This window comes from Zonotrichia albicollis, chromosome 2, assembly GCF_047830755.1.
Source record: "Zonotrichia albicollis isolate bZonAlb1 chromosome 2, bZonAlb1.hap1, whole genome shotgun sequence".
In the NCBI taxonomy this organism is placed as follows: domain Eukaryota; kingdom Metazoa; phylum Chordata; class Aves; order Passeriformes; family Passerellidae; genus Zonotrichia; species Zonotrichia albicollis.
The window spans coordinates 89,527,140-89,552,688 of NC_133820.1; the positions used below are offsets into that span (position 1 = coordinate 89,527,140).

Below are 25,549 nucleotides of genomic sequence, written 5' to 3' on the forward strand. Positions count from 1 at the left end.
CTGGGCCCAGAGAGACGAGCAGATCTTGTAGATCAGGGTGTGTAATCCAGAAGAGTGCTAAAGAAGAGATGAGGAGGGCATTGACAAGATTCATGCTACATAGACAGGTACAAGGAATAAGTAAAATTTTGAGGACTGCCCTGCAGAATACCCTGTTGGCAGCTGATAAACTTATGACCACAAGGTATTTGCAGGCATTTTGTGCCTTGTCCTCTTCCTCCACCTCAACTTTTGTTCCCTATTTCCACATACTGATTTCAAGGTAGACAAAATCTGCATATTCTGAAAAGAGCTAAATATCGGCCTGTGCTTAAGAATCAAAAGTAAAAATTTCAATTTCTAAGTAAATTTCTCTTTCCTTTCTAAAGGTTTGTAAGAAGTATTTACACCATAAAACTTGAAAGTAATTTTTATATGAGGAATTTTTTTACAGAATGCTGTCATATCAGCCATAATTTTGAATTCACTATGAAAGAATACATAAATGTATATGCCTATGTACTATGCCTAAATACTTTCTTTTGAAAAATTAATAATACTGGACTAGTATCATAACTCGTGTGTTAATGTTAGCATATGAACTGGGAGCCCAGTTTTGCTCCCTGCTCCTGAAGCTAGTACTGAAGGTTGTAGCAAAATTTAGAAAGTATGTTTTCAATTCTGAAAGACTTTTTTCCCTCTCAATGTAATGTGGTAAGTTACAAGATTAAAAAAATCTACAAAAATGACCCAGCTGTAGGAGCAAAGAAAAGGAATTAATGATAAGTTAGTGTAACTAGACATCCTCTGCACTGTGTTTTGTATTGGTGAATAAGAACCACTCTCATTTTGACCATTGAATGTTTCTCTTCTCTAAATTAAAAGACAATCAATCACCTTGATATTAACAGTATTTGTAATGCACTATAACTTTCACTAGTGTTTTGTATTTGAAAATGTAACCTCCAAAATCAATTTTCCCACTTCAAAATGTGACCGAACTGACTTATCAGGAATTCCAATAGGTGTATCCTTAAAACTTTCTGCATCTCTGTGAAGTGTTTATATAATGCTTAATAGTGTCTGCAAGCTGCTGTTTTACTCAACTTTCCTGAATTTCAAACATCTATATTTTACTCTCTTATATGCTTTTAACTAAGGTATAGTAGATGCATTTTTGCTTCGGTACTAATTCAAAATGTAATATTCATTTCTTTAGAAGACATTTTTGTTGTTGTGCATGCCTAGTGTTTTGTATGTTGTATATTGCATTCAGAATATTTTTTTCCTTCTCACCTATCCACAAATGCAATGCCGTTCCCATGACGCACCTCTGCTTGCTGTTTACCTGTATGTTAATTCGCTTGACTCCCATTGGCCCACTGCCATCATGTGCTCGCTGCCTGTTATTAAAAGACTCAGTCGACTGCCAAAGCAATGAAGCGACCTCTCGAAGCAACTGTAGACCTGGTACTTTGACCTTTCACCTTTTGCTTTGCATGTAGCTTTTTTTAATTTTATTTCGGTTTATTATAATTTTTTTTTTTTTGGTTTTTTTTCCTTCAGAGAAGCAACTAATGAAATTTGTATCGCTTTACTTTTCAAACATCAACCGGAAATGATTTCACATACTCATTAATTTACCGGAAGCTCTATTTATCCATTTCATTCTCATACGTAATAGACCGCAGACGATTTAGTTTGGTTCCTAACACAGTTTCATCTTTTTTAAATCTCTCATGAAAAGTTGAATTGAGATAAAACTGCTTTTGTAATTTAAAATGCATAACGTAATCCATTAATCTGTATAATAATAGGAAACAATATTTAAATTTAAAAATAAAAGAAAATACTTGGCAATGAAACACAAGTGGTTTTTTCTCCCTGTAATATTTGAAAACCTACTTAAAGGCAATGCCATTTTCGTTGCTTTAAAGCAAACGTTTCTTTTCAGTAGTTGTGCTGCTGCAGTTCTAGGTGAATAGTACCATGCTTTTGCTACCAATAACAAAATTTCACTCATTTTACATTGCTGTGCTTTGAGTTAATATGCATGGCGAGGCATCCTTAGCCGCTTTAAAAATTACTAAGTTTTTATATTTATGTATATGTTACGGACAAGGTCTTAAAAATGGAACCATTTTAACTAACTTTCTTATTTACAGGCCTTTCCTCCTGGTGTTCTTCACCCTTTACCAAAGAGACAAGCACTTGAAAAAAGCAATGGTGCCAGTGCCGTTTTCAATCCCAGTGTCTTGCACTATCAACAGGCTCTTGCCAATGCTCAGTTGCAGCAACATGCAGCGTTTATCCCGACAGGTATGTTGTATCCACATTGAAGCAGTTTAGTGTCCCTGAGGTAGCCTCTGTGTCAGGCACTTGCACTTGACAGAAGGTTTTGTTATGCTCCCTTCCCCACTTGAAGTGAAGCCTGCACAGATGATTGCACATTATTTTAATTCCTCTTGCAAAGGACAAGAATTCAAGCAGAAATTTCAACATGCTGTTAAGGTGCTTTTTTGCTCATTCATAGCCTTGCTCATCGTTCTCCGGAGTTTGCCCCTTTTTGCCTACTGTAAATTGGCTGGATTTTGACTCGTATCTGTTCCCACTAACAAAACTGCTGGGAAAAGCATCGTGCTTCAGAGATGCCACAGCATCCTCCTGCTCCCTCAGCTGCTGTCTTGCAGCCGTGGGCATTTCCCCAGCCCCACACGAGCACCCTGAGAAGGGGAACACCAGCCATAAACTTCCAGTCAATACCTGCGTGGAAGCACAGGCAAACAACATCACTCCCCACAACTGCACTTAAGGGTTTTCAGGCATCAGATGCATTTTCGTGGTTTTGGAGCACCACCAGAACTTTTCCTAGCATTTGTGGCTCATAGCTGGGGTTATAATTCTTGATAGAGATGATCTGAAGATGAGTGAATGTAATTTGCATTTCAGTGCTCGAAGCTCTGTGAAAATCAGAGCATTCAGAGATGGCTTGACCTGCACCCTGGCTGGTGGCAGGGCAAGAGAAGGGGTGTGCTGGGTGCTCGTGCAAGCAGTTACAACACAACCCTCTAAATTGTGTCAGTCGCCCCCACTCCAACTTCCCAAAGGATAATTTCCCTCCTAAGGAATTCTGTGATTTCATTCGTAATTAACAAATTACATGTTTTAGTGTCAGGGTGTTCTCGAGTGTGAACTTCAGAATAGTTTAAAACTATGTGTTTGCAAATGTGCTTGACTTTTCAGCAATGTTATTTTAGTTTATAGAAATAATGTCTGTTAAACAAGGAATGAAAGGCAACACATGATGATTTCCCAATCTATCAGCATTCCCGTATGTTTTTAAAGATAAAAAACAAACACAGATGGCTTTGACTTTATGGAATTTTTCTATAAGGCCTCAGTAACAACCTTGGAGCCTGCCCCCATATTTGTAATAGTAAGTAAAAGCATAGCCTTATTTTTAGCACATTGGTGCACCAGAATATGTGTGGCAGAAAACACACTGACATTTCTGGGAGTGTTTGAAAAAAAATAAATAAATGGTGAGACCGCCTATTTGGACATGAATGGAAGACTGCCCTGTGCTTGAAGAACATACAGAAATGTCCACAAATTTATTTTACATTGCAACTATGAGAATTTGTAGCGTGATAGATATTTTTCCTTCCTAATCACTCCCCTTCCGGGCTTATTGCTCTTATTTGCAATTGACAAGGACTTGAAATTAACTATAGAAGATACAGTAGTTTAAACCATTTTCAGAGAGAAACCATATGGATATTTTCCAGACTTTTGGAATGTTCATGCTTCCTTAAGTAGCTCATTTTTTGTACTTTTTATTGTCCATCCCTCTTTCCAGCTAACTGTTGTAATTCTAGTTTTAGCTGACCAGTTTGTGGTGGTAGGAAGGGTAGATCTTGAAACCAACCATAAGGGCCAGGTTGTTGTCAAGTCCCAGCAAAGTGCATGAAAAGAAAGAAGAAACAGTGTATAAAATACCAGATGGAGACCAAGCCACAGAGTAGAAAACCTTTCTTAAAGTGATGACAATCCTGCTCTTTTCGAACACCATCAGCTCCAAGGAAGGATATTAAAGAGTGGAGTGGGGTATGGGAGGAGTTCAGGAAAGAGAACACCCTCTATAAGAATGGATGTCATGAGCTTTCCATTAAAGATGATACATCTGATATTCCCACATTTCCTGGGAAGGTTGGATTTGGTGGGTGTAAGGACTGTCATGCAACCCACATCTGAGGAGCAATGCATGACATTATCTGTTGGATTTTAAATGATTATGTGATATTTTCTAAACTGGTACAATTTTCAAATGTGTTCCTTGTGTGTGTGTGCGTGTGTGTTAAATTTTAAAGACAAGTTTTGCTGCTGGAATATATATAAAACTTAATTGTTTTATATAACTTCTCTGCTTTATTAACCACTGGCTCCCCTAATAAGAAGTGTGGGGCTTGACTTAGCATGGCTTACCTCCGAAGTTCTGCACTTTGTTTGTTTTACATCAGTTTGATTGCTTTGTCACCTTCTCCTTATTGTTCGGTGAACGATCTTAAAAACAGCAGATCTTTTCTCTCTTCCCATTGCTGTTTGTTAGTGTTTCTATAGCCTCTAGAGGAGGAAGTTTGTGTATTCTCTGGGGACTGTTCTTGGGTAAGGTCATTCATAGTCACACGAGTCCGTATGGGGCTGCAGTAGTAATTCAGCAGGAATACAGGAAGCATATTCGACTCTGTGTCAAATATGCACAACCTCGCACCGGTCTCCTTACCTGCTTGCCTTCACCAGCTTGCTGTATGCACTGTGCTGGAAATAGGCTGATCTCTTTCTTGCATTTGGCCTTTCCAGAAAGGTTAAAGGTGGACTAGGCACCAAAAGTAAACTGCATAGCAGGTGAGCAGTCATCCCGCAGCATCTCTGAGGTGCACCGGAAGCCTTCTGCTGCAATGTTCCACGCTTTGAGGTGTTTAGCTTGGGACTTGTCAAAGTACTGTTTTCTTTGTGTGAAGAATGGGTAGGGTAACATCAAGCACAAATTTGGCAAAACCCCTGCAGTAGGATATTGTCTTAATTCCGCTTTCTTTTCCTGCCACATGTCAAAAAATTGGTGAATGTTGATTGCACAACATTGAGCTGTCTGAATTATGCAATGAGCTCTAAAAGTCCCAAATACTGTGGTCTTGAACCACAGATGTTTTTATAAACAAAAAACTGTTGCTGCAAAAGCACTAAGTGAAAGGATAACATCAATAAGTAAAAAAGTTTATGAAGTATCTTGAATATGTACAGAAACTTGCCAAAACCCACACAGTATATGCAGAAGTTTAGTAAGAGCACAATCACCTCTTTGTGTTTAAGCAAAACTGTGAATGACCTTACAGTTTCATTTAACTAACTTACTTCTCTGTGGTTATGCTTGAATCTCACTTTGAATGTTAACTCTAAACAGCTAACCTGTTTCTTCCCTTTATCCACTTTTTTCACCTATCATTGCATGACACGCAGGGTCAGTTTTGTGCATGACACCCGCTACCAGTATTGGTAGGTTCCAAATTTCTTTATTGATCTCTTTTTTTTATACCGTATATGATGTATATTAACTTGTTTCAAAAATTCTAGGCGAGATTTAGCCACTGACTAGAATTAAAGGTTTGCTTGTCCTTCTGGTTGACTTTGCAGAGTGTTTAGATTTGTAGATGAAAGCTGCAGTTTAGAATGATATCACCTGCTATAACAACTACACTGCAAAAGCATAATACCATGAATTCCAGTCTGCTTTTCAGTTTTCAAAGTTTTATTTCTCTTTATATTTTATATTGTCTAGTACTATAAAATCATAAAATACTGGAAAAAACCAGCAAATTTCATCAGTGTTTTAAAGTTTCATAGTGGTGTGCCTATTTCTCCTTTGCTGTGTGTTAGAAAGTTTTATCAGCGTTTCCCAGAAATGCCTACTTTGATGCACAGAGTTTCTGTTGAAACTTGTGATCTGAATCTCACTTCTTCTTTAAATATATTTGCAACCTGAAATTAACATTTTGGGCATGCAAAGTGGAAGTCCAACGCCACAGCCACCGAGACAGGAAAGTAATCTTTGCCCTATCCAGCGATTTTATTTCTGGGTTTTGGGCCTACTCACATAAACAGTTAAAATATCAAGTCTTTAAAGCATCAAATTAATAATTCTCCTGTGAAGATGCTGATTAAAATTCATTCTTAAAATGAGCAAAAGCAGTGTCTTTCACAAAATCGATCTTGCTTTTTTAGATCAAACAAAGTAGTATATGTATCAGGCTAATTATTATCATCCCTCTCCTGATTTTTGCCTCAAGCAGATGGTAATTTAACTCTGATAAAGTCGAACAGTTATGCAGTGCTAGTAGGAAAAAAACGCCTAAATTGGATTATAAAGAAAGACGGCGAGTATCTAGCTTACTTCAAAATGAAGATACATGAAAATAATTCATTTTTAATTGTGTTTAAAAATTAAGATGAACATTTAACAGTTTTCTTCCCAGTACAAACCACTGGGGTTTTTTTAGTAGGATTTTATTTTGAAGTGCATTATAGCTGTACTGAGGGAAAACAAATTACACATGTAACAATCCACAGGTAATGGGCTATTTTGGTAAAGGCCTCATTTGCAGAAGTAATCTTCTTCTTAGAGACAGCACTTGCAGTTTCAGTGGTCCTCACTCTTTTTTTTCTGGGAATCGCCGATTGTGTTGACAACCTTCCTTTAATTGTACTTGTAATAAGCTATTTTCCCTTTTTTTTTATTTCTCCGCCACGCTTTCTCGCTTTGCACTGTGATTGCATGCCATCTGCCGGTTTAACCCATGACGATGGCTTGCCGCTCTTGATATTCACCATGCCAAAAATACCACTTCTCTTACCATAATGCTGCACCCTCCTGTTCATTGCTTCCATGGTTCCCCTCCTGAAAGTACCCATGATGCACAACGCTACGGCCGCCACTGTCTCTGCAGCAACAACTCCTGCAACAAGTGTTCCCTTCGCCGCAACAGCCACAGCAAATCAGGTTTGCTCCTTTTAAAGCTTTCTTTCACAAGATCCTGAACTCTAAATGAGTGCTGAGATTTTTATTTTATTTTTTTTAAACAAAAAAAATTCTCACAGAGAATTTTTTTTTTATTTCTGTGTTTACCCCATCAAATTTTACTTTTATTTTTAAGTCGTTTATAGCAAGTGTTTGTGGGACAGGTTGCACTTATTTAGAGTTAACATTTGTTGCAAATAATGATGTAGCTGTGTTTTGTGTTGCGATGTTTGTACCTAATTATTGTGTAATTAACCCAGCTGGAGTTAGAATCACCGTAGCACTGGACTACTTACAAAAGTCTATTATTAACTCCTAAGTTCAAACGGAAGATCATCACAGGTTTCAAACATTCAGGTGTGTTAATGTAGCTATCTCCATGAGATGTGGAAGTGACTAATTTGTAAGCATGGAAGCTGTCAAAAAATCACAAGCAGGACAAGGCAGCTGGGAAAAAATTTGAATGTTTTGTGTAAATACTAGTGATCAAAACAGCAATGAACATATTTATGACTATGCCTGCTTCATATTTGAAAGTGTGTCTTTAACCTGGGAATTACATTTCCCTAAGGAAGAATGCTGATAAAAAGAATCCCAAGGATTATTGTCTGAGGTAGGCTAGGAAAGACAATACTTGCTCCTCTTCTTCTGCAGTTTACGTTAATGGCAGTTTTCATTTTGGCTGGGTCCTATAGGACCTAACTCCCAGGGAAGACATATCTATTGCAGCCCTGGGTGTGTACCTTTGGCTCCTCTGTTGGAGTGGTTCCCACCCTGATGTGCCAAGAGAGGAGTTTGCACAGCTGTTGGATCACTCTGGCTTTTCCCATGCTCTGGGACCATACTCAGGCACTTCCACCTGAGATGTGTTCCCCTCAGGTTCTGAGAGGTCAGATGGAAAAGCAAACAAGCAGATTTGCTCAGAAGAAACCAAAGGGCTATGTCCCCATCATCTTTCCTTGTGTTGCTCCTGGACAGATTGACAAGCTGTCACAGACCCAGTAGAAATGCTGTCCTGTTGGTTCCTTCCCCTCCACTTACCAAGGGCTTAGAAAGAAATATGTGAAAATGTTTTGCTTAATAATGATATACTAACAGGTTTATTTTTTTTACTGGCATTCCCAAAACTATTGAGGTATCTCATGGAAAAATACAACTTGCTGCAAGAGTTTATTTTTAATAATTTAGGAAAAATATACTACCTCTGAAATACATCCTACTTTCTTAAAGAAATACAAACCAGTCCATTTTCTTTGGGTTTTTTTAAGGTTCGTTTGCCAACATTGAGATGTTTTTGCTTCTAGCATTTTCATCAAAAGAAAATTGTTGTTTTGTGCTTACTTTTCTGAGAGCTAGCTTGTGAAAAATGCTGGGGTTAAGGATGAAAGTGCAGCAGGCAAAATGTGCATTACACAGTTCTTCCCAGAACAGTATCTACAGCAGAAAATTGTTTGGTGGTATCCAGTGTAGTTTTATGATCTCAAAGTGGTGACACAGGGACTTGAAGATGCTAAGGGGCTAAGAGAAAATGGGATGGTTTGGGGAGAGGTTGAGCCAGGGACCCTCTCCAGCCCAGGAGTGCAGCTGGGGCAGCTCCACCACCTGCACCCCTGAGTGCCAGAGGAGCTGACTGGGGCTGAGGGTAGAATAAATACATGGGTGCCTACAAAAGGACCAGTAGGCAGGTGGGAACACTTTCATGCAAGTAACTAGTGCCCCTGAGAAGACAAAGGTGTGCCTTAATGCTCTTCCTCATCCATCAGGATGGCAGGCAGAGCCCCTTCTTTCCCAGTGCAGATTTTGTTTGCATTGGAGGATTATACCATTTTAAATTTAACAGGAATTGTAGAAAGTGTCTGTATTTATCTAGTTGCATATGTGTGTGTGTGTGTGTATACATACAATTCCATGCTGAAATTAATGCATGGTTTAACAGGAGGATGGGTTTTCACTTGTTTAAATTTCAGCCATTTGTAAGTCTGGCATCTAGATCATCTGCTTTTCTGGAAGTCTGTGTTAGGACAGGGAAAGTTGTCCCGGAGAGTCTTGTCTCTGTCCCTTGCCTGTAGAATGAGTGTAGGTGTGCTACCAAAGCTCTGCACCACTCCACATGGAGGAGAGTAGTCCCACCTCAGGAGCTTATTGGTTTCTGTAGCTTGTGCCATCACAGTCTTCTTTTTTCTCTCTCCTCTCTTTGTTTTAGTCATTTCAAGTCTTTAAAAGCTACTGTTAAAAAACCATGTATTTCAAAGTAGAGAAAGCAGTAGGATTTCATTCTTCTTTATAAGAGACAGAACTCCAAGTTTTCTGTTTATTTATAACATCCTAAGATTGGAGACAAAGCTACAATGCTGGGAAAGCCCCACAGTAACTCTGTGGCTCAAATTCTCAGTATTTCTTTAGCCCAAGAAACATAGCAGGAGCAGGATATTAACTTGGTAATTAGCATGACTTTGTTCATGGTCATGGCATTCTTTGTGTCCTGTTGTATGGGTTTAAACTCTCCTGAGTATTTCAGAAAAGAACTTTTTTATTCCCAACCAGATAAAATTTCCTTTTCTAGTCTGTACCACGCTGCTTTACATATCTGTGAGGTACAGTTCCCTCTTTCCAGTGTCTCTACCATGGTTTTTTTTACAACCTGCAGCCTTCAGCTTGTTCCATTTCATCTCCCACAGCTTCTTCTCAATTCTGGGCATGAAAAGAAAGTTTCAGCAGGGCTTAATAATTTATCTTAATATCATTTGGTTTAGTATTCTGACCTGGGGAAAGATTGCAGGTCTTCCTGGGACTGAGTGTGATCATCCCAGTGTCTTTGAAGCACAAGTGGAAGGGAAAAGTCAACATCCCAAAAGTTATGGAGTCTCAGCTGATGGCTAATACAACATAGTAACTCTGTTGGGTCCAGTAAATTATTTAGTATGTGCTGTCAGTGTCTGTTTTGAAAAAATAAGTCACTGTGTCTCATGTCTTCTGTATATCCTTTCTTTCAGAAAATAACATGAGTAAGAACTCAAAATACACCTGCACTGGCACACACTGTCAGTGATGCTTGGCCAGCAGCTCTGGGCATTGTGTGTTCAATGTGTGGCACGAGGCACGTGAGAAGATTGTGTAGTCTTAAAGGCTGTTTGTATTGTGTACATCTGTGCAGGGTGACACCAGTTAAGAACATATGGAAAATTTGGCATCCCTTGCTTTTTCTGACTTACAAAAGTTAGGTTTTAAAAATAATTTTCTTGCAGTGTAGTTCAGAGGGGAAGAGAATTGCTTTGGTGCAATGCAATGCAAACAGGATGCTGCAAAATGCCCCACTTACTGCAGCTACCAGGCTGAGTACCTGGTGAGAGGGGATGGATGGGAGGGGACTTCAGCTTTCCAGTGAAAGCTAGCTGGAAAGGTACATGTCCAGGAGCATGACTGGTCAGAGGTAAAAGGCCCTTCCCCTTTTCCTTCTTCTGCTCTTCACAATTGCTCCAGCCATTCCTGCCAGGATGTGGCTTGAAGCCTCAGCTGCTTAACCCCAATTCAGCAGCAGACGCTTGATGAACTTTCAGTTCAGTTGTTTGGAGATGCTGACAGCGTTTTCTTGGAGCAAAGTTTGAAACTGGGTGAAAAGAGGGTGAGAAGCAGCGTTAGGATGTGAATACAGAGGTTTGGTCCTAGCTCCCTCTAGTGCATGCATGTGGACAGATACGGAGGATGTCCTGCTTAAAATATTAATGCAGTCTTTGTGTGTAAATATGTACTTCAGAATTCTTTAACAAAGCTTTTGTTACTCCTTCAGCTAGTGGCCTAGCAATACTCAAGCAAGCAAGGAAACTGTTACCTGCTGAGCTTCACTCACAGGTAGAGTGACAGGATCATTTAGCTTGAAAAAAACTCTGAGATCATTGAGTTCAGCTGTTAACCCAGGACTGCCAAGTTCATCACTAAACCGTGCCCCTAAGTGCAGCAGTTTTTAAAAACCTCCAGGGATGGTAACTGCTTTGAGCTTGGTTTCAGTGCTTGACAACCCTTTCCATGAAGAAATGTTGCCTAATATCCAATCTAAACCTCCCCTGGTACAGCTTGAGGTGATTTTCTCTCATCCTATCATTTGTCATTTGGGAGAAAAACCAATCCCCACCTTGGTACCATCTCCTTTCAGGGGGTTGTAGAGGGAAAGAGCAATATTTACTGAATGTTTTTTAGGCTAAGAATGTACAGTGCTGCAATTTCAGGATGATATAAAAGTCATAGATCTTAAAGAAAATTATTTTGGAAGGGTTTTTTTTCTTCTTGTTTTGCTGTTTACTTTATGAGAAAATACAGGATTAGAAACTTGGGGAAAGATTAGATAGAGCCTATTTGGAGATAAGGATGTTTCTATTAATGGAAATGCAGTCAAATGTGACTTCCTCCACCCTACACACCAAAGGTAATTTAACAGAGGATGGTTTATCCTGACATTATTTGAGAGAGATCTTATTCTCACTTTTGGGGCTGAAGTTCAGTTTTAAGTAATGGCAAACAACTCCTTGTGGGAGCTTTAAATTTCGAAATTACAAAGCCTCACTACTGTTCCATTTATATCTATTTATCTTGGTGAGTCCTACAAGGATTAGAAGGTTAGAACTCAGCCCAAAATTAAGACACTTAAGTGTTGGTATCTAAGAATGGGTGTCTACATGCAAGATACAAGTTTAAGGACCCATTGTAGACTGTGAAGTTTATCAGCCCAGTCAGATGAAATCTGGAGAGTAGCCTGGCTTGTCCTTCAAAAGTCTCACAGGGCTTGGTTCAGTTGCCTAAACACGTGTCTGGTGATGTTTGAGATTGTCCCAAGATAACCTTGGAAGTGTGTGTTACCCAAGACATTTTCACAAGATTGGCAGATGCAACACAGGACCTACAGACAAATTTGCACACCTACTTCTGAACTGAACTGCAGTGGGATGACAGGCAGGAGACAATAGCCCTTAGCCCAAGTGGTATCAACCCCTGGTGAGCACATGGCCCAAGCCTGCAGCTGGTGAGCACATGAAGGGATCTCCAGGCTGTGCTGGTTTACTGACTGGGTTGTGTCACCTCAGTGAGAGTGGCAGGGGGTTAAGACATCAGCATTCCTGTGTCCTAATCTGTGTCCTCAGGTTCAGTGAGTGTTTCCATAGCTCCTGGTTATTAGAGGACATATACCAAATTCCAAGCAATGTGAGTCTTGCTTACATCACATCAGTTCAGAACAATTCATGGCTTTATTTTTTGTACCAATGAAAATGGGCAGAGACTGATAGTATAAAAATAGCATAATAGAGAATGCTGCTCAAAGATGTTATTTCATGACATTATTCTGCTGGTTATATGACCTTTTATCAAGAAGGAAATAGTAAAAAGCATATCCAAAAGAAAAATTAAATACTTAGAGCCTGTGTCTAAAAAGAAATAAAAGATCTGTCTCATGCTAAGGCTTGTGATTATCTGGCACAGCTGCTTTAAATTATGCATCAGCATTTGCACTGAATTAGGTGGCAATTATGCAGATATTAATTATGAAATCATTCAGTAGCCTTCAGTTCTGTCAAAATCTGTTAGAATACAATGAAGCAAAAATAAAAATAGTTATGTTTTGAGTGTCGCAAACAAAAGGACAATTAAAATATTTGCCCCAGAATTCAAAAACTAGTTAAAATAGTGTAAAATACAAACATGCCAAGCTTTTGGGATTTGGGATAGCATGTGTGGTGGCTTTGTCAGGAGGCAGCAGAGCTGGGACATGCAGCAACAGAGCCCCTCTCCTTGCCAAGGTGCCTGCAAAGGCAGCAGCACTCCCAAGGGAGGCAGATTCTTCTCAGACCGGAATGTCTGAGGGGGCACTGACTCGAGGTGATCTCCCCTTCTGCACAAAGCAGACATGCCAGATGCTCCCTTGTGCAAATAGTCCTTGGTGTCCCCCAGCAGGGCTTCCTCTCCATTGCTCTGTAACCCAGGAGGCTGGCTGGCAGGGCAGAGAGCTGCCCATGGCACTGCTGACAAGGCTTTTACTGCCTCACGTTCCCTTTCTTCCTCATGGAAACCTGAAAAGTAGCAATATGCTGAGAAAATGAATTGAAAAATCTGGTAAATAGTAGGAAATGGACTATTTTTGTTGTTGTTTAAAAGCAGGCTTTTGAGAAAGAAGGTGGGCAGTGAAAACAAATGTTATTTACATGCTTAGTGCCAGCATACAAGTACATTACAAATAAGAGCCTATGCAAAATTCATAGAAAACCTTTAATTGCAGTTTCTGAGGGAATGAGGGAACAGGTAGGAAAGCACTTCTTCTGGGAATAATGAGTATCTAAATCGTTTTAGTTTTGTTTTATTTTTTTTTTCTGACTGAAAGTTTTGGTCTAAAAATTCCATAAAGTTCCAAGTTAAATGCTCCAATAGAAAATTCCATTCCAACAACAGAAAGAGTGATTTGAATCTGACTTGGAAAAGTCCAGAAAAGGAGACAGAGGAACAGGTTCCATCTTCAGACACATTCTCAGAGGGAATACTTTCAGGGAGCCAGCTCAGAGGAGAACAGTGCTGGGCATCTAGCGAGCCCACCTAAGGATTGACCATCTTGCTTTATACCTGCACCAGGCTGGAAAAACAAACCTAAGTGACCCTTGAATCATTTCTCTAGAGAAGATATTTAAATAGCAATAGTTTATCATAGTAGGAAGGACAAACTTAAACTGCTTGCTGCTTCTTCCGTGCTAGACACACAAGAATCACAAATCTCGTCTCACTCAAGTTATTTCGTCTGACAGAGGTAAGTAGCTGGGTCTCACAGACTCAAGAAGTGAGAGTTTCCAATATTAAAGCCCACAGCAAATCTTGAACAGTGTCAAGAAAGCATCTTTTGAACTGCCTAGAAGCAACTGATGGTACAAAATAAGTGGCAAAACTATTTTCTAAGGCAGGAGAGAAGCAAAACTAAAATATTACCCTGGAAAACGTAATGGAACTCTATTTTAGTTTCATGCAAACTTTACTGAGTCTTTGTTTTAATAATTTTTTTGGCCTCTTAACATGGCATGTTGTTTCTTTGTAGATTATATAAAGGTCCAGCAGGCTTGTATATGGAACTTTAGATTGCGTGTTCATATACAAGAAGCCAGGGGGAAAAATGGAAAAATCTCAGCTCTGTTTTGGGGTTTTTTAGAAATTCTCCCATCATACCCCTCTCCCCTGTATAGAACTAAAACCTGACTTCCTCTGGTATCCTGCTAGATGGCAGTGTCACACAACATCAGCAGTAAGCAAAGGCTTCATTCTTTTATATAACAAAAACCAAAACAGATTTCCCTTCCCTGTTACAGAAATTTAAAGAAAAAATGTTGATGTTTGATATGATAATCTCTTTTTATGTTCTTGCATTCAATTATTCAACAACTGATGCTTTGACAAGTGGAGTAAAAGTCTTTTGGGGCATATATTTATTATTTAAACATAGAAAATTATTTCTGAGGTCCACCAATTTTGTAGGCATTTGGGGGAAAATGAGTTTGTTTCGTGGTTTATACATGCAGCTCCATGTGAATCTGGGTTTTTCCATCATAAAATTTTAACACAGAGCAGTGTGGATCTTCAGATGTACTTGTCTGGGATCCTGTCCTTTAAAATAATTGCATCTGGACATCTCTAGGTGCTCCAAGTACTTTCCCTTGAATTAAGCAAAGATCATATTTTTATCTTGGTGTATGATTTATTGCCTACTAGAAATGCCAGTCTTTGCCTTTGAGTGTGCAGGAGGCTGCACTGGAAACATCTATATATTTAGTTTTGTTCATTGTATCTGTTGTGACTTTCAGCTGGATACAAAACTTTGCTGAGTTGCCTGACTTCATTTTTGGTGCAATATTACCTGCCATGGCACACACTGGTATGCACGGCTGTTTATGTGAGAGTAATCAGATAAGCAGAAAATTAAGGAAGTGGTAAGTAGTCAAAAGTCAGGAAGGTTAAGGCTTCCTCAGAGAAGTTATAAGTATAGTGAGTTTTATAAAACCGATTCAAGGTCTTATGAGTAACCTTGATCAACATAAATTTGGTCCTTTTCTGTGTTCAAGTTTAGTTCTGTATGTTGTCTCTTGCTCTCAGAAGGGAGTCTGAACTGGAGTGCCAGGTTTTGGGAGAGGAGGAGTTTCAGAGTGGTGATAACTGCAGACATGCCAGCTGTGCTCTGTTTGCAGTAGTGCCTTTGCCTGAAAAGGATGCTGTATGTGTATTGGCAGCCTCATGTTGCATAGTGTGGGCATGCTTGGTGTCTAAAAGGAAAGTGCAAAGCAGGTTTTGTTAAAAAAAAGGCTAAGTGAGGATGTCAGGGTGGAGAAGTAACACTCCTGCAAGAGAAATATGGGCGCTTCCACAGATAATGCACAACTTGTGGACAATGCACAACTTGTGCTTGGCTTTCACTCATTTGTGCTCTCTGTTTCTCTGGGCAAGCCTATTCTGGTAGTTTCTAAAATTCAAGAAGAGGAGGAAAATGACCTAAAAGTAGGAAATGAAAAATACAGATTATTGCAGTAGCTCAGACCTGCTGGGAGGTAAAATTGAGTGGCTATCCAAAACAGCCACTGCATGGGTGCTCCTAAAATACTACAGCAGTGGTTTTCTCACTTCTATATAGTCTGTCTGCTGCCTCTGCAATGAGTTAAAAATAGATTTTGGTAGAATATATTAGCGTATGTTATGATCAATTTTTAGCACTGCATTATTTATTACTTTAAAGAAGAATAAATAAAGCCAGATTGCTTTCATTTCTAAACCAAGTAATCCTCTGTTTCTCCAGAGTGAGTAAATACTTATTAAATTGAACTTAAATATTGTACATTATTACTTGAGTAAATACCTATTGAAGCTCATAAGCAAGCTAAGGAGTTGGCAGCACAAGTGGCTTTGGTCTCTTCTCTCAGGACCTTGTGACAATTAAAAGAGAAAAATGGTGCTGGCTGAGCCCTTGAACCCTTTGGGATCCCATAATTGCCTTGAATTTTTTTTTTTAGCTCATCATGAAGAGCTGGATTCAGACAAGGTCTTTGTCAGCTTTATGACACTCTAATGGCCAACAGCTTGTGCCTGATGGAATGAAAATGTGCGAGCAGATGTGTCCACTTCAGCATGGACATCTGACCCTCAGCCATTTCCAGAGGCATGTCATTAACATATGGGACAGGCAAAACTGGGCACACTCAAATTTAGGGAAGAGAAGAGAGGATGGCACAGGGCACCAGAATTACCATGTGAGGGAATGGGCTATGAGAAAGCCAAGGAAATAGGACCTCCATCCCTCAGGAAACACCTGATGCCCCCATATTAGACCCTGTCTGGGCAGGCAGCCATCTGTGGCCCAGACATCTCACTGGCTGTGTACAAATCAGAGGTCATCTTATTGATGAACAAAGTAGACAAATATATTGGGGCTGAACTGGATTAATGAAAAAGCAATAAGAGAAAATCCTCCTTCAGCCCTGGATTGAAGAGAGGACCATGGTTAGTGAATAAAACAAAGCACATATCCATTAAATGATAATATGCTGGAAATGAGAACAAGGTTTCAGGGGAGAAAGAGTAGCAAAGGAAAAGTCCAGGCTGCATTTAATGCAAGCAAGAATTGGAGCTGGCTCAGCTGTCAGTGGTTGAGACAGGAACAAAACCTATTCCATGGGACAGTGTTGGTGTGATCCCTGGTGTGGGCAAATAAAATGTTTGGGATGGTGCTCCACGGAGGTGCTGCTGCAGAATTTCTGGGGAAAAGGAGGGGGAAAAGTCCATCTGTAAGGCTATGTAAAAATTAAATAAGACCAGGCATAACTGATACAATAGGGATTACTTTCAGTAAGTGTCTGAGCATTTACTCATATTTCTCCACTACTAATTAAAAAAAAAAGAAAAGAAAAAAAAGTTGTGTATTTTGAAGAAAAGGAGCAAGACACATACCACAAGAGAACATTCTAAGAGAAAATGAAAAATAAAGACATGGAGGCATTTCCCAAAGGCATGGGGAAATAGAAATAGTCTTGGGTTCCTTGTCATAAGGAAGAAATACTTGGTGTTGCTTTTATTTTTAGAAAGAGGGAGAAGTTATGAGACAGCCTGATATGAGCCGGCTGTCTGAAAATATCTGTCATTTTTAATGTATACCCCAGCTATATCTGACCAGTCTGCTACTCGTGTGAAAAACATGCAAACAGAAAATGTCACTGTGGAAAGGTTCATCTATCCTGACCCAGGTGTTCAAAAGTTAAATACCTTGGTGCGAACTGTTCACCACAGCCTCTCGTTTGGTGGAGGGCAAAAAAGCATCATGAGTTGATAATCTGTCTCATGCTAAAATAAGTTGCCTGAGGTAGCCTAGGAAGATGTAAAATGGGTGACTGGCTGAGACATTCATGTCTGAAATGCTCTGAGATAAATCCTGTTTACAAGAAACTCCTGTTACTACATTGCTTTCAAAATGGAAGGCTGGGCAGACCAGAATGTTTGCTATGTCTGAGTTAATTTTTGGAGGGGTAAGTGCTTTGTAGTGTGAAGATCAAAAGCAATCTTAACATCTTCTTAAAATATTAGGGCTTATAAAGCACAGTGTATTTTGGAGTAATAATTTGAAAACTTCTGGAAAAGAAACATGTCAGTGGTAGATGCAAAGTCATGTTTTCCAGCTGATCCACTGTGACAGGTCTTTAGTTGAACAAGAGTTCGTGTACACTGAATTCATGCAGAATGGTAAATTTTCTGTATTCATCATTGTATAATACATCTGGAACTGGAAAATGCATTTAAGTCAGAGACTATAAAGAGGCTTTGTGAATTGTAGCTTCAAAACAGAAAATCTCAAGCCAAACAGTGTTCTTGTAATTCCTAGAATCTAGTCACGATTCTCTGTAATTTGGTCAATTCTATGAACTGTATCAAGTAAAGCAGTAACCTGGATGTCAGAAAAGAGTTCACAAAAATGGAATTTCTACTTTAATTTAAAAAGACTTTCAATATTACTTTTTGAGTCTTGAGACAATGACTGATCACAGCCACCTTTGCCAGGTTTGGGGAACTCCCAAATCAATTTATCTGCACTGGTAGTTGGTGAGAAGCTGAAACCATTGGCAGTAATAGCTCTCTTGGTTGTCATTCCCCTGAATGACACTGCAGAACTGTACCACCCTTATGAGCAGCCCTGAATTTTGGGATGTTCTGTGTTGCACAAGGGGCTTAATGACCACTATGATCACTCAGAAGTCCTGAAGGTAAAGGTCTAAGAGAGGCATGCACTGGTAGGAGAGAAAGTCTTGACATTTAGGAGCTGAAAATGTCACATCTAAAGAGCTGGAAAATTTTGAGTAGTGAGTTTAGAAAGTAGTTTGCAGAAATTTAGTTTCACTTGTATTACTCGTTTCAGTGAGGTCTGTTAACTGTCATTGGCACAGTGTGAATGATTTTAATCTAAAGGGTAGACAGCTTTCTGCCACTTCAAACATGTGCCAAGAAAGAATATGATGGAGAGGGTACCTTTTGTCTGTGATTACCTCAAAAAAATGCTCTTTTCTGTTATTAAATCTTCTGTGAAGTACTATGCAAGGCTCTAAGTGCCCAGCCATTTTGCTTATGCTGGAATTTGTCTTCTTATTAGATCTTTTACTGCAGCAGCAGAAGGTGTGTTTTCTGGCATGTCTGTATCCACACCTGTGGTTCTTAACCATTCAGAGCAGGAGAAAATGCATTCCCATGCTTGACCTGTCTTTTTATAGTCTTGTTTTTCAGGGTTTTTTCTTATATATACTGTAGTAAAAGTGTCATGACATTGCATCCTGTTGCTGTGAAGTATAATGTTATAATAGTACCAGAGCAAATATGACAAGTCATATATATGTGCATTTGAGATGTAATTCTTCAAAGAGTAGTGAACATGAAGATGGCTGGACCTATTTGCAAGTAACAAGGGAGTGCAGACTCTGTAGAAAGTGTTTGCAGGGATGCTCCTTCTCCAGTACAGCTTCTCCTTTTTCAGCATGCAAGTGATGGAGCAATTAGCAGCGATGCAGACTTAGATAACCTCTGCCTTCCATCACAGTTTATTACTTCATTTGTAGATTAAACAGGACAGGTTCACAGTGTGTTTCCCATGTAAAGTAGTTTAGCATTTCATGTTTCTCTGTCAGACACAGCGAAAAAAAAAACCAGTGGCAGAAGCTGATGCCTGTGTATGTAGCTGTGGCAGAGTTGTGATATCTTTTGAGAAATAGGGTGTGAACATGCAATTAAAGACTACGGGAGACGTTTTACATTTTGTGGCTAAGGTTAAAAAAGAAATGTAGCTCCTCAGTTCTGTGATGCTGCACTGGAGAAGCTTGTTCTGAAGGAGACACTTGAGGGTTTTTTCCTAGGAGGACTCCTACGTGTACTAGAAATAGCTGGGTGCAGCATGCCCTAGTTACGGCCCTTGTACAAGGGGCGGCACATCGAGGACGATGCGGTGGGAGCAGCTCCACAGCCACTGGCAGCAGGGGAGGCATGGCAGTGACAGCTCCAGCTGCTCCTCTGGCACCTGCAGCCCATAAGCAGGACATGCTTGCCCAGAAAAGAAAGTGCTCACATTGTCTTCGCTGTTCTCCTGAGTTGTGACAGGAGGAGAGAAAAGGCAGGAATAGGGACACAGCAGTGGAGTCCTTACCTTGGGCTTTGCCACTCACCAGGGCAGGGAAGAGAAGGGGTCTCTGCTCTTCCACATTACCCAGGACCCCTCTGTCCTGCCTGGACGGTCCACAGCAGGATGAGAGGCACTTGGGTTAATCACAGTTCCAGGAATAGTCCTACCATTTTCCTGAGAAGCAGCCTGAGATTAGGCCCTCTGCCTTCTCTGTCACACATTTTGGGGGAACTGTGAACATCGGTCTTGTGGGACTGTTTGACCAAAGTAATCTTGGCAGAAGGAGGTTACCTGTCTCCCTGTACTCAAGGAAAAAAAGCTATAGGAAATTCAAGTTTATCCCCTCAAGAGTTGGCAGATGATGTAGTCAGCTGCAGTGCTGAAATTCTGAGATTTTACTGAGTAAGAAACTTACTGAGTAAGTTTCAGGTTATGTCCTATTAAATGAGACCTTAGGATCTTTTAAATACACTTGTGTGATTATGGCTAACCCACTGTAGCTAAAGCTGCTTTATTAATTACATTAATGTTGGGTTGTAACATGCTAAAAATACTAGTGCTGAAAATCTTGGTAATTTCTTATTTTCAGCATGGCTGTGTTCTTTATATGTATTGTCAAATCACTGTGCTGGAGCTGAACCAGGGTTATCACAGAGAGGGCTTTATTATTTGAGCAAAGGTATTTCTTTGTTATTTCAAAAGGAAACAGAAGATAGGCGATAAGCTAACAAACTCACAATGGGTGGAAGTTCATTAAAAATATATGTTCTTGTTGTGTGCATGATGTATTTAGATGTTAAGTCCTTTGGAGCAGCAGGTGTTTGTACAGTGTCATTACAATGGGGCCTCACGTGTCACCAGATTTCCAGAGCTGATGGCAATCAAAGATGGCTTTTTGGCTTGCTGGCAAGGTCACTGGGGTCAGGGAGATGGTGCTTGTGTACAGGGAGAGAGGCAGTGAAGCTGTGAGGAGCAGTGGGGTGCTGGGCAGGGGACTGGGACGAGCGCCTGCCACGCAGAGCCAAGTGTGTTTCTTTTCAGTGGTGTGTATGTCAGAGGTAGTATGTTGCTTAAGTTACTTTCCAAACACCTCTTTCTCCCCTTTTAATATAAATATTGCATTAAGCAGTGGTCTAGCTTCATAATACACAAGTAGGTCCAAGTGCTGTCATGACTACCTTGCATGCCACCTGCAGATACAGCTTAAAAACACGCCAAGTGCCAAATGAAGCAGGAAGAGCAGGCAATACACTCTTAATTCCTTGACTTGTGTTTAAGTCTGGAGCACAGGATAGCAATGGTGTGATAAAAGATCAAACTTCTGCCTTTTGATATCACTTTCACTGACAGCCATTTCAGGCAGGTGATGGAAATCTGAACCATTTTCCAATACTGTGAGCAGGTGGAGTTGGTTGCTGAGCACACTGTGCATTTAACCTTTGCAATATTGGAAGCACAAGTAAAATACACCTGTAAAATGATTTTTTCACTCTCCATTTGAGACACCATGAAGGTAAAACAGCAAGGTTAGTGACTAGTTAGGTGCACAGAGTTACCACTACAGTATTCCCCCTGGAATCCTTGCCATAAGGAAGCGTGATAAAACCTCTCAAATTCACTGATCTGCGGTTAATTTTTTTAGAGAATAAGCATGCTAGCAATGCTAGAAGTGCATTGAAAAGACACTTTTGCTTCGTGAAAACACCCAGGCCAGTACATCTTTTTGCTTGTTAGTGGCAAGGAGCCCTGCCTCCACTGTTTCCCCTGGTCATTCCTGACTTTCTGGGAGCACAGTGGAGCTGAGAATGGCCCCAGGTGCAGATGCACTTTGAGCTTCTCTGGGAGGTGCAGGGCTTCCACCTCCACTGATAGGGCACTGAGAGTGCACACCCACCTACGGCCAGGCCCTGGGTGCAGCACTGCCCTCCAGGATTCTGACACATGAAGTTCCCCCTCTGCGTGTTCTCACACGTGTGCACGGGATGACACCGGGTGTGTGAGACACAAACGCCTCACAGGCAGCCTGAGGACACAGGACACTGTCCCACAGGGCACGTTTTCCCACATGGGATGCTGTCCCACAGGGGACATTGTCCCACATGAGGCACTGTCCCACATTGGGTACTGTCCCACACAGGATGCTGTCCCACAGGGGACATTTTCCTGCACGGGATGCTGTCCTAGGGGGAAGTTTTCCCACACAAGGGACTGTCCCACACGGGGCACTGTCCCACAGGGGACGTTTTCCCACACAAGGCACTGTCCCACATGGGACGCTATCCCACACAAGGCACTGTCCCACAGGGGACATTTTCCCACACAGGGTGCTCTCCCACATGGGACACTGTCCCACGTGTAATGCTGTCCCACACAGCACGCTATCCCACACGGGACGCTGTCCTGTGAGAGCTGTGCCTGAGCCCAGTTAGGCCAGCACAGGCCGGCTGGGTGCACTGCTGTCCCCACGTCACCTAAAAGCGCGATCACGCTTTCCCTTTCTCTCCACAGATAATCCTGAAATAGCCGGCAGGAGCGGGACGGAGTGTCACGAAGCCTCCCTGCGGACGGCCAAGCACGGCTACTGTACATACTACCCCGTCTCCTCCTCTCTAGAGTTGCCACAAACTGCATGCTAAGTCAAGAATTTGTTCTTATGGACAAATCAAAAACTCAAAAAAGCTAGTGCTGCTATGTCATATATGAATATTAAATATGGTATGCTTACTATACTCCAACCTAAAATAGTTAACTACCTGATACCAGCTGTGATGTTTCAAGACATAAAGAATAACATTTAGTTTTAAAGGTTTTCTAAGCATAGTTTAATTATTGCAAATATTGTCGTTTCTCCATAACTACACCTAACGAAAATGGTCCAGATCAGTTCGTCTCGTGAGATTCCACGTTTATGAATCTTTCGAGCTCAGCAATAATTGAATTGCATTGACTAAAAACTTTCCCCAGTTGCAGGTTTAATTTTCACCCAAACTATGATTCGGGGTTTTCTTCTCAGTTAAAAAAAAAATCTTGGTTTTGCTCCCTTGGTGAGTTGATTCCAAGACAGAAGAGATGAAACGCAGCCCGGTGTCCTGCACATCATCCTGCCAATCTGATATTTTTAGCCAGAAGTCCAAAGTAAAGCACAAAGTCTTTAGATGCACATGGTTGGTGTTTGACTTGTATGGAGAAGTTGCATTTGAATCATAGCAGAATAGCAGAAGAAAATTTTAAAAATTTTGCACAGTATGAACTTCATACCCCTTTCAATCCCCAAAAGAACAGAGTCTTGAGAATATTATTTTACGAGTATATTTATAATGTTTTTAAAATAGACTTTGCAGAAGTGCCTAAATTTTGTCACATCAGACTTGATGAAAGTGAGCCTGATGCCAACAGTCAAATCTCATCGGACGTGAATAATCTTTGAAACTCGTAGTCAGGTTACCAAAAAGATCCAAGCTGTTAAGAAGTAATTTCTGGAAGTGTAAAATCAAACAAAACAAAAAAAACCAAGACCAAACTAACAAAAGAAAAGGCAAAAAAAAGGCTGTAGATTAAGAGATTGTATGATACTCTAATTTAATTAAAATTCAGTTGAGTCACTGAGACTTCATAGGTGACTTTAATCTAGGCTATTAACTGAACACTAAGAATGTAGAATGAGATTCAGTTTAATAAATCATTACTGTATTTGCATTTTTTTAATTGGATTATAAGATTGTAACCAGATTAGAGTGGAGAAAAATTAGTTCTTTTAATTGTTTTCCTTTAAAAACATATTTTATGTCACAAAAGTATGAAGATATCTTTAATACAATTATATACATGTTATATATACATACATACATATATATGGATGAAGCAGATTTTAATGTTGTTTACTTTTTTAAATACTTTGTTCATTTACAAGGTAATTATATATGTATAATTAAAATTTCATTTGTTTGATTTGAGATTTGTTTCAAGCACTATTGTACCAAATATTTCATATTTCACATTTTATATGTTGCACATGTATCACATAAATGACATAGTTTTTAAATTATTGTTTGAAAAAACAAGACAGCTGTTATAAGTGGATATTATGTATAATTGTTTGCAGCATAAGTTTTCTATGTGGACATTACTAGTGATTGCAGTATTTTAACTTAACCTCTTCAGACTGATTGTAAACTATTTTAAACTTTGGCAGCACTGCCTGTTCTGAACGACTGAAGGCACTAACCATATTATTATTTGTCTAGGAAATTATTTTCCAGGCTAAATCTTGTTTGTCCGATGTCTAATTACTATCTATTTATATATAAAGCTGGAGATTTGATCATCCGAAAGAAAAACAAATAATCACAATTTGGTTGTAAAATTAACATAGTGCTTGTAACGTTGCGTTAGTTTAATTTGTGGAAAAATAATGTATCTTAACTTGTTATTTAGCAGTTAAGGTATCACCATTATATACTATTAAAACACTAATATTTGTAGACTTTCTCAGTCATTATAACTAGGTAGTTGACACTGCAACTTGCCTATATCTGTCAAAGTTGTTTTTATTTTTTTATAATAGTTAATTTAGGCATTTGGGTAGCTTATTGTATAATACTAAATGGTAAATTATCCATGTTTAAATATTTTATGTAGATAACTCTTCAAGACATCATTTTGTGTGAACTTTTTATGTTTCAAAATTACTGTTATTCTATGTTTTTTACAATTAATCCAATATTACTATTTTTTGCCCATGGATGACGAAGCTTCAGATACATCAGGTCTTTCATCCAGATAAACTGACAGACAAAAAGAGAAAATGTATTTTTAATAAGAGATCCACTTTCCGACTTTATGACTTTGTAATATTCCTGAAAACTGTACAAGTACAAACCTATGCTAACAGTAAGGAGGCAATTACAGAGATGTGCAAATACGTGTACAACAGATTCTGCATTTTATTTATTTATAAAGTAATTTTATAGACTATTTCAAAATTTGGGAAGATCTAAAACTATTTTTCTGTATAAATATTATTTGCCAAAACTTTGTTTATATTTTAAAAAAAAGTCTAATGAAAATGATTAAATTTTAAATGCTTTGTTTAATTAAAAAAATACAAGAAGAAATATAACCCCCTAAAAGAACCATGAGATGGGCCAACACAGAGACAGTAAATACTGTAGCTGGGACATGGTTTCAAGTGACTTGAGATGTCTCAGTGCTTATTTTCTTCAAAGGATACAGCACCTCACCAAAATACCTTTTTGTTTGCCTCTCTCATCCAGCATAATTGACGACACATACAATGAATATTTCAGTAACAGTTAAAACAAACCCCTCAATTCACTCTTTTCCAGCATATATAATTACTAGTGGTCTGTTAAATAGCCATTCTATTTCTGTTGTGACGTTAAATTCATTCACCCAATGTACAACCACTGAAATAAAAAGAAGCATTTTAAAATGAGAGCGGAGTCGGGGCGATCCTTTCTTGTGGCGCGCTCTGGGAAGAGGGGCCTGGGATAATGAAAAATAGGAATCTTTAAAAGGTATGTATTACTTTAATTTTATTTTTTCCTTAATTGCTTGTTCAGGTAACAAACCCTTAAGTGCAATCCCCAGGTGCAGGACATGCGGATGCTGTGTGAGGAAGCCCATGCCCTTCTCTTGCACCACACGCCTCCAACAGCCATCCCGAGCCCTTCCCGCCCACCCGTGCATGCCGGGGTGCAGACCAGGCACTGGTTATCCCAGGGGCTGGCTCACAATTGCCTGACCATTGTGGCATTTTTTTGGTGGCACCTCCTTTGCATCTTCTTTTCTTTCCTACATCTTGAAGAGTGTTACAGCCC

The 25,549-nt window shown here is 39.6% G+C and overlaps 1 protein-coding gene across 12 annotated transcripts in view; it reads left to right on the forward strand.

Annotated features, from left to right (window-relative positions):
* MBNL2 (muscleblind like splicing regulator 2) overlaps positions 1–25,164 on the forward strand; it is a 108,005-nt gene extending 82,841 nt beyond the window's left edge. For 5 of the 12 annotated variants that reach the window (XM_014271422.3, XM_026797012.2, XM_074535635.1 and 2 more), the window contains 4 exons: positions 1,396–1,449; positions 2,145–2,298; positions 5,497–5,532; positions 22,218–25,164. In XM_014271422.3, coding sequence (XP_014126897.1) covers positions 1,396–1,449; positions 2,145–2,298; positions 5,497–5,532; positions 22,218–22,345 — 372 coding nt within the window. In that variant the 3' untranslated portion in view covers positions 22,346–25,164. Of the gene's footprint in view, positions 1–1,395; positions 1,450–2,144; positions 2,299–5,496; positions 5,533–6,938; positions 7,034–22,217 lie in introns of all 12 variants that reach the window. The other 7 variants (XM_005493222.4, XM_014271425.3, XM_014271428.3 and 4 more) reach the window with 7 other exon arrangements.
* Positions 25,165–25,549: the final 385 nt, after the last annotated feature.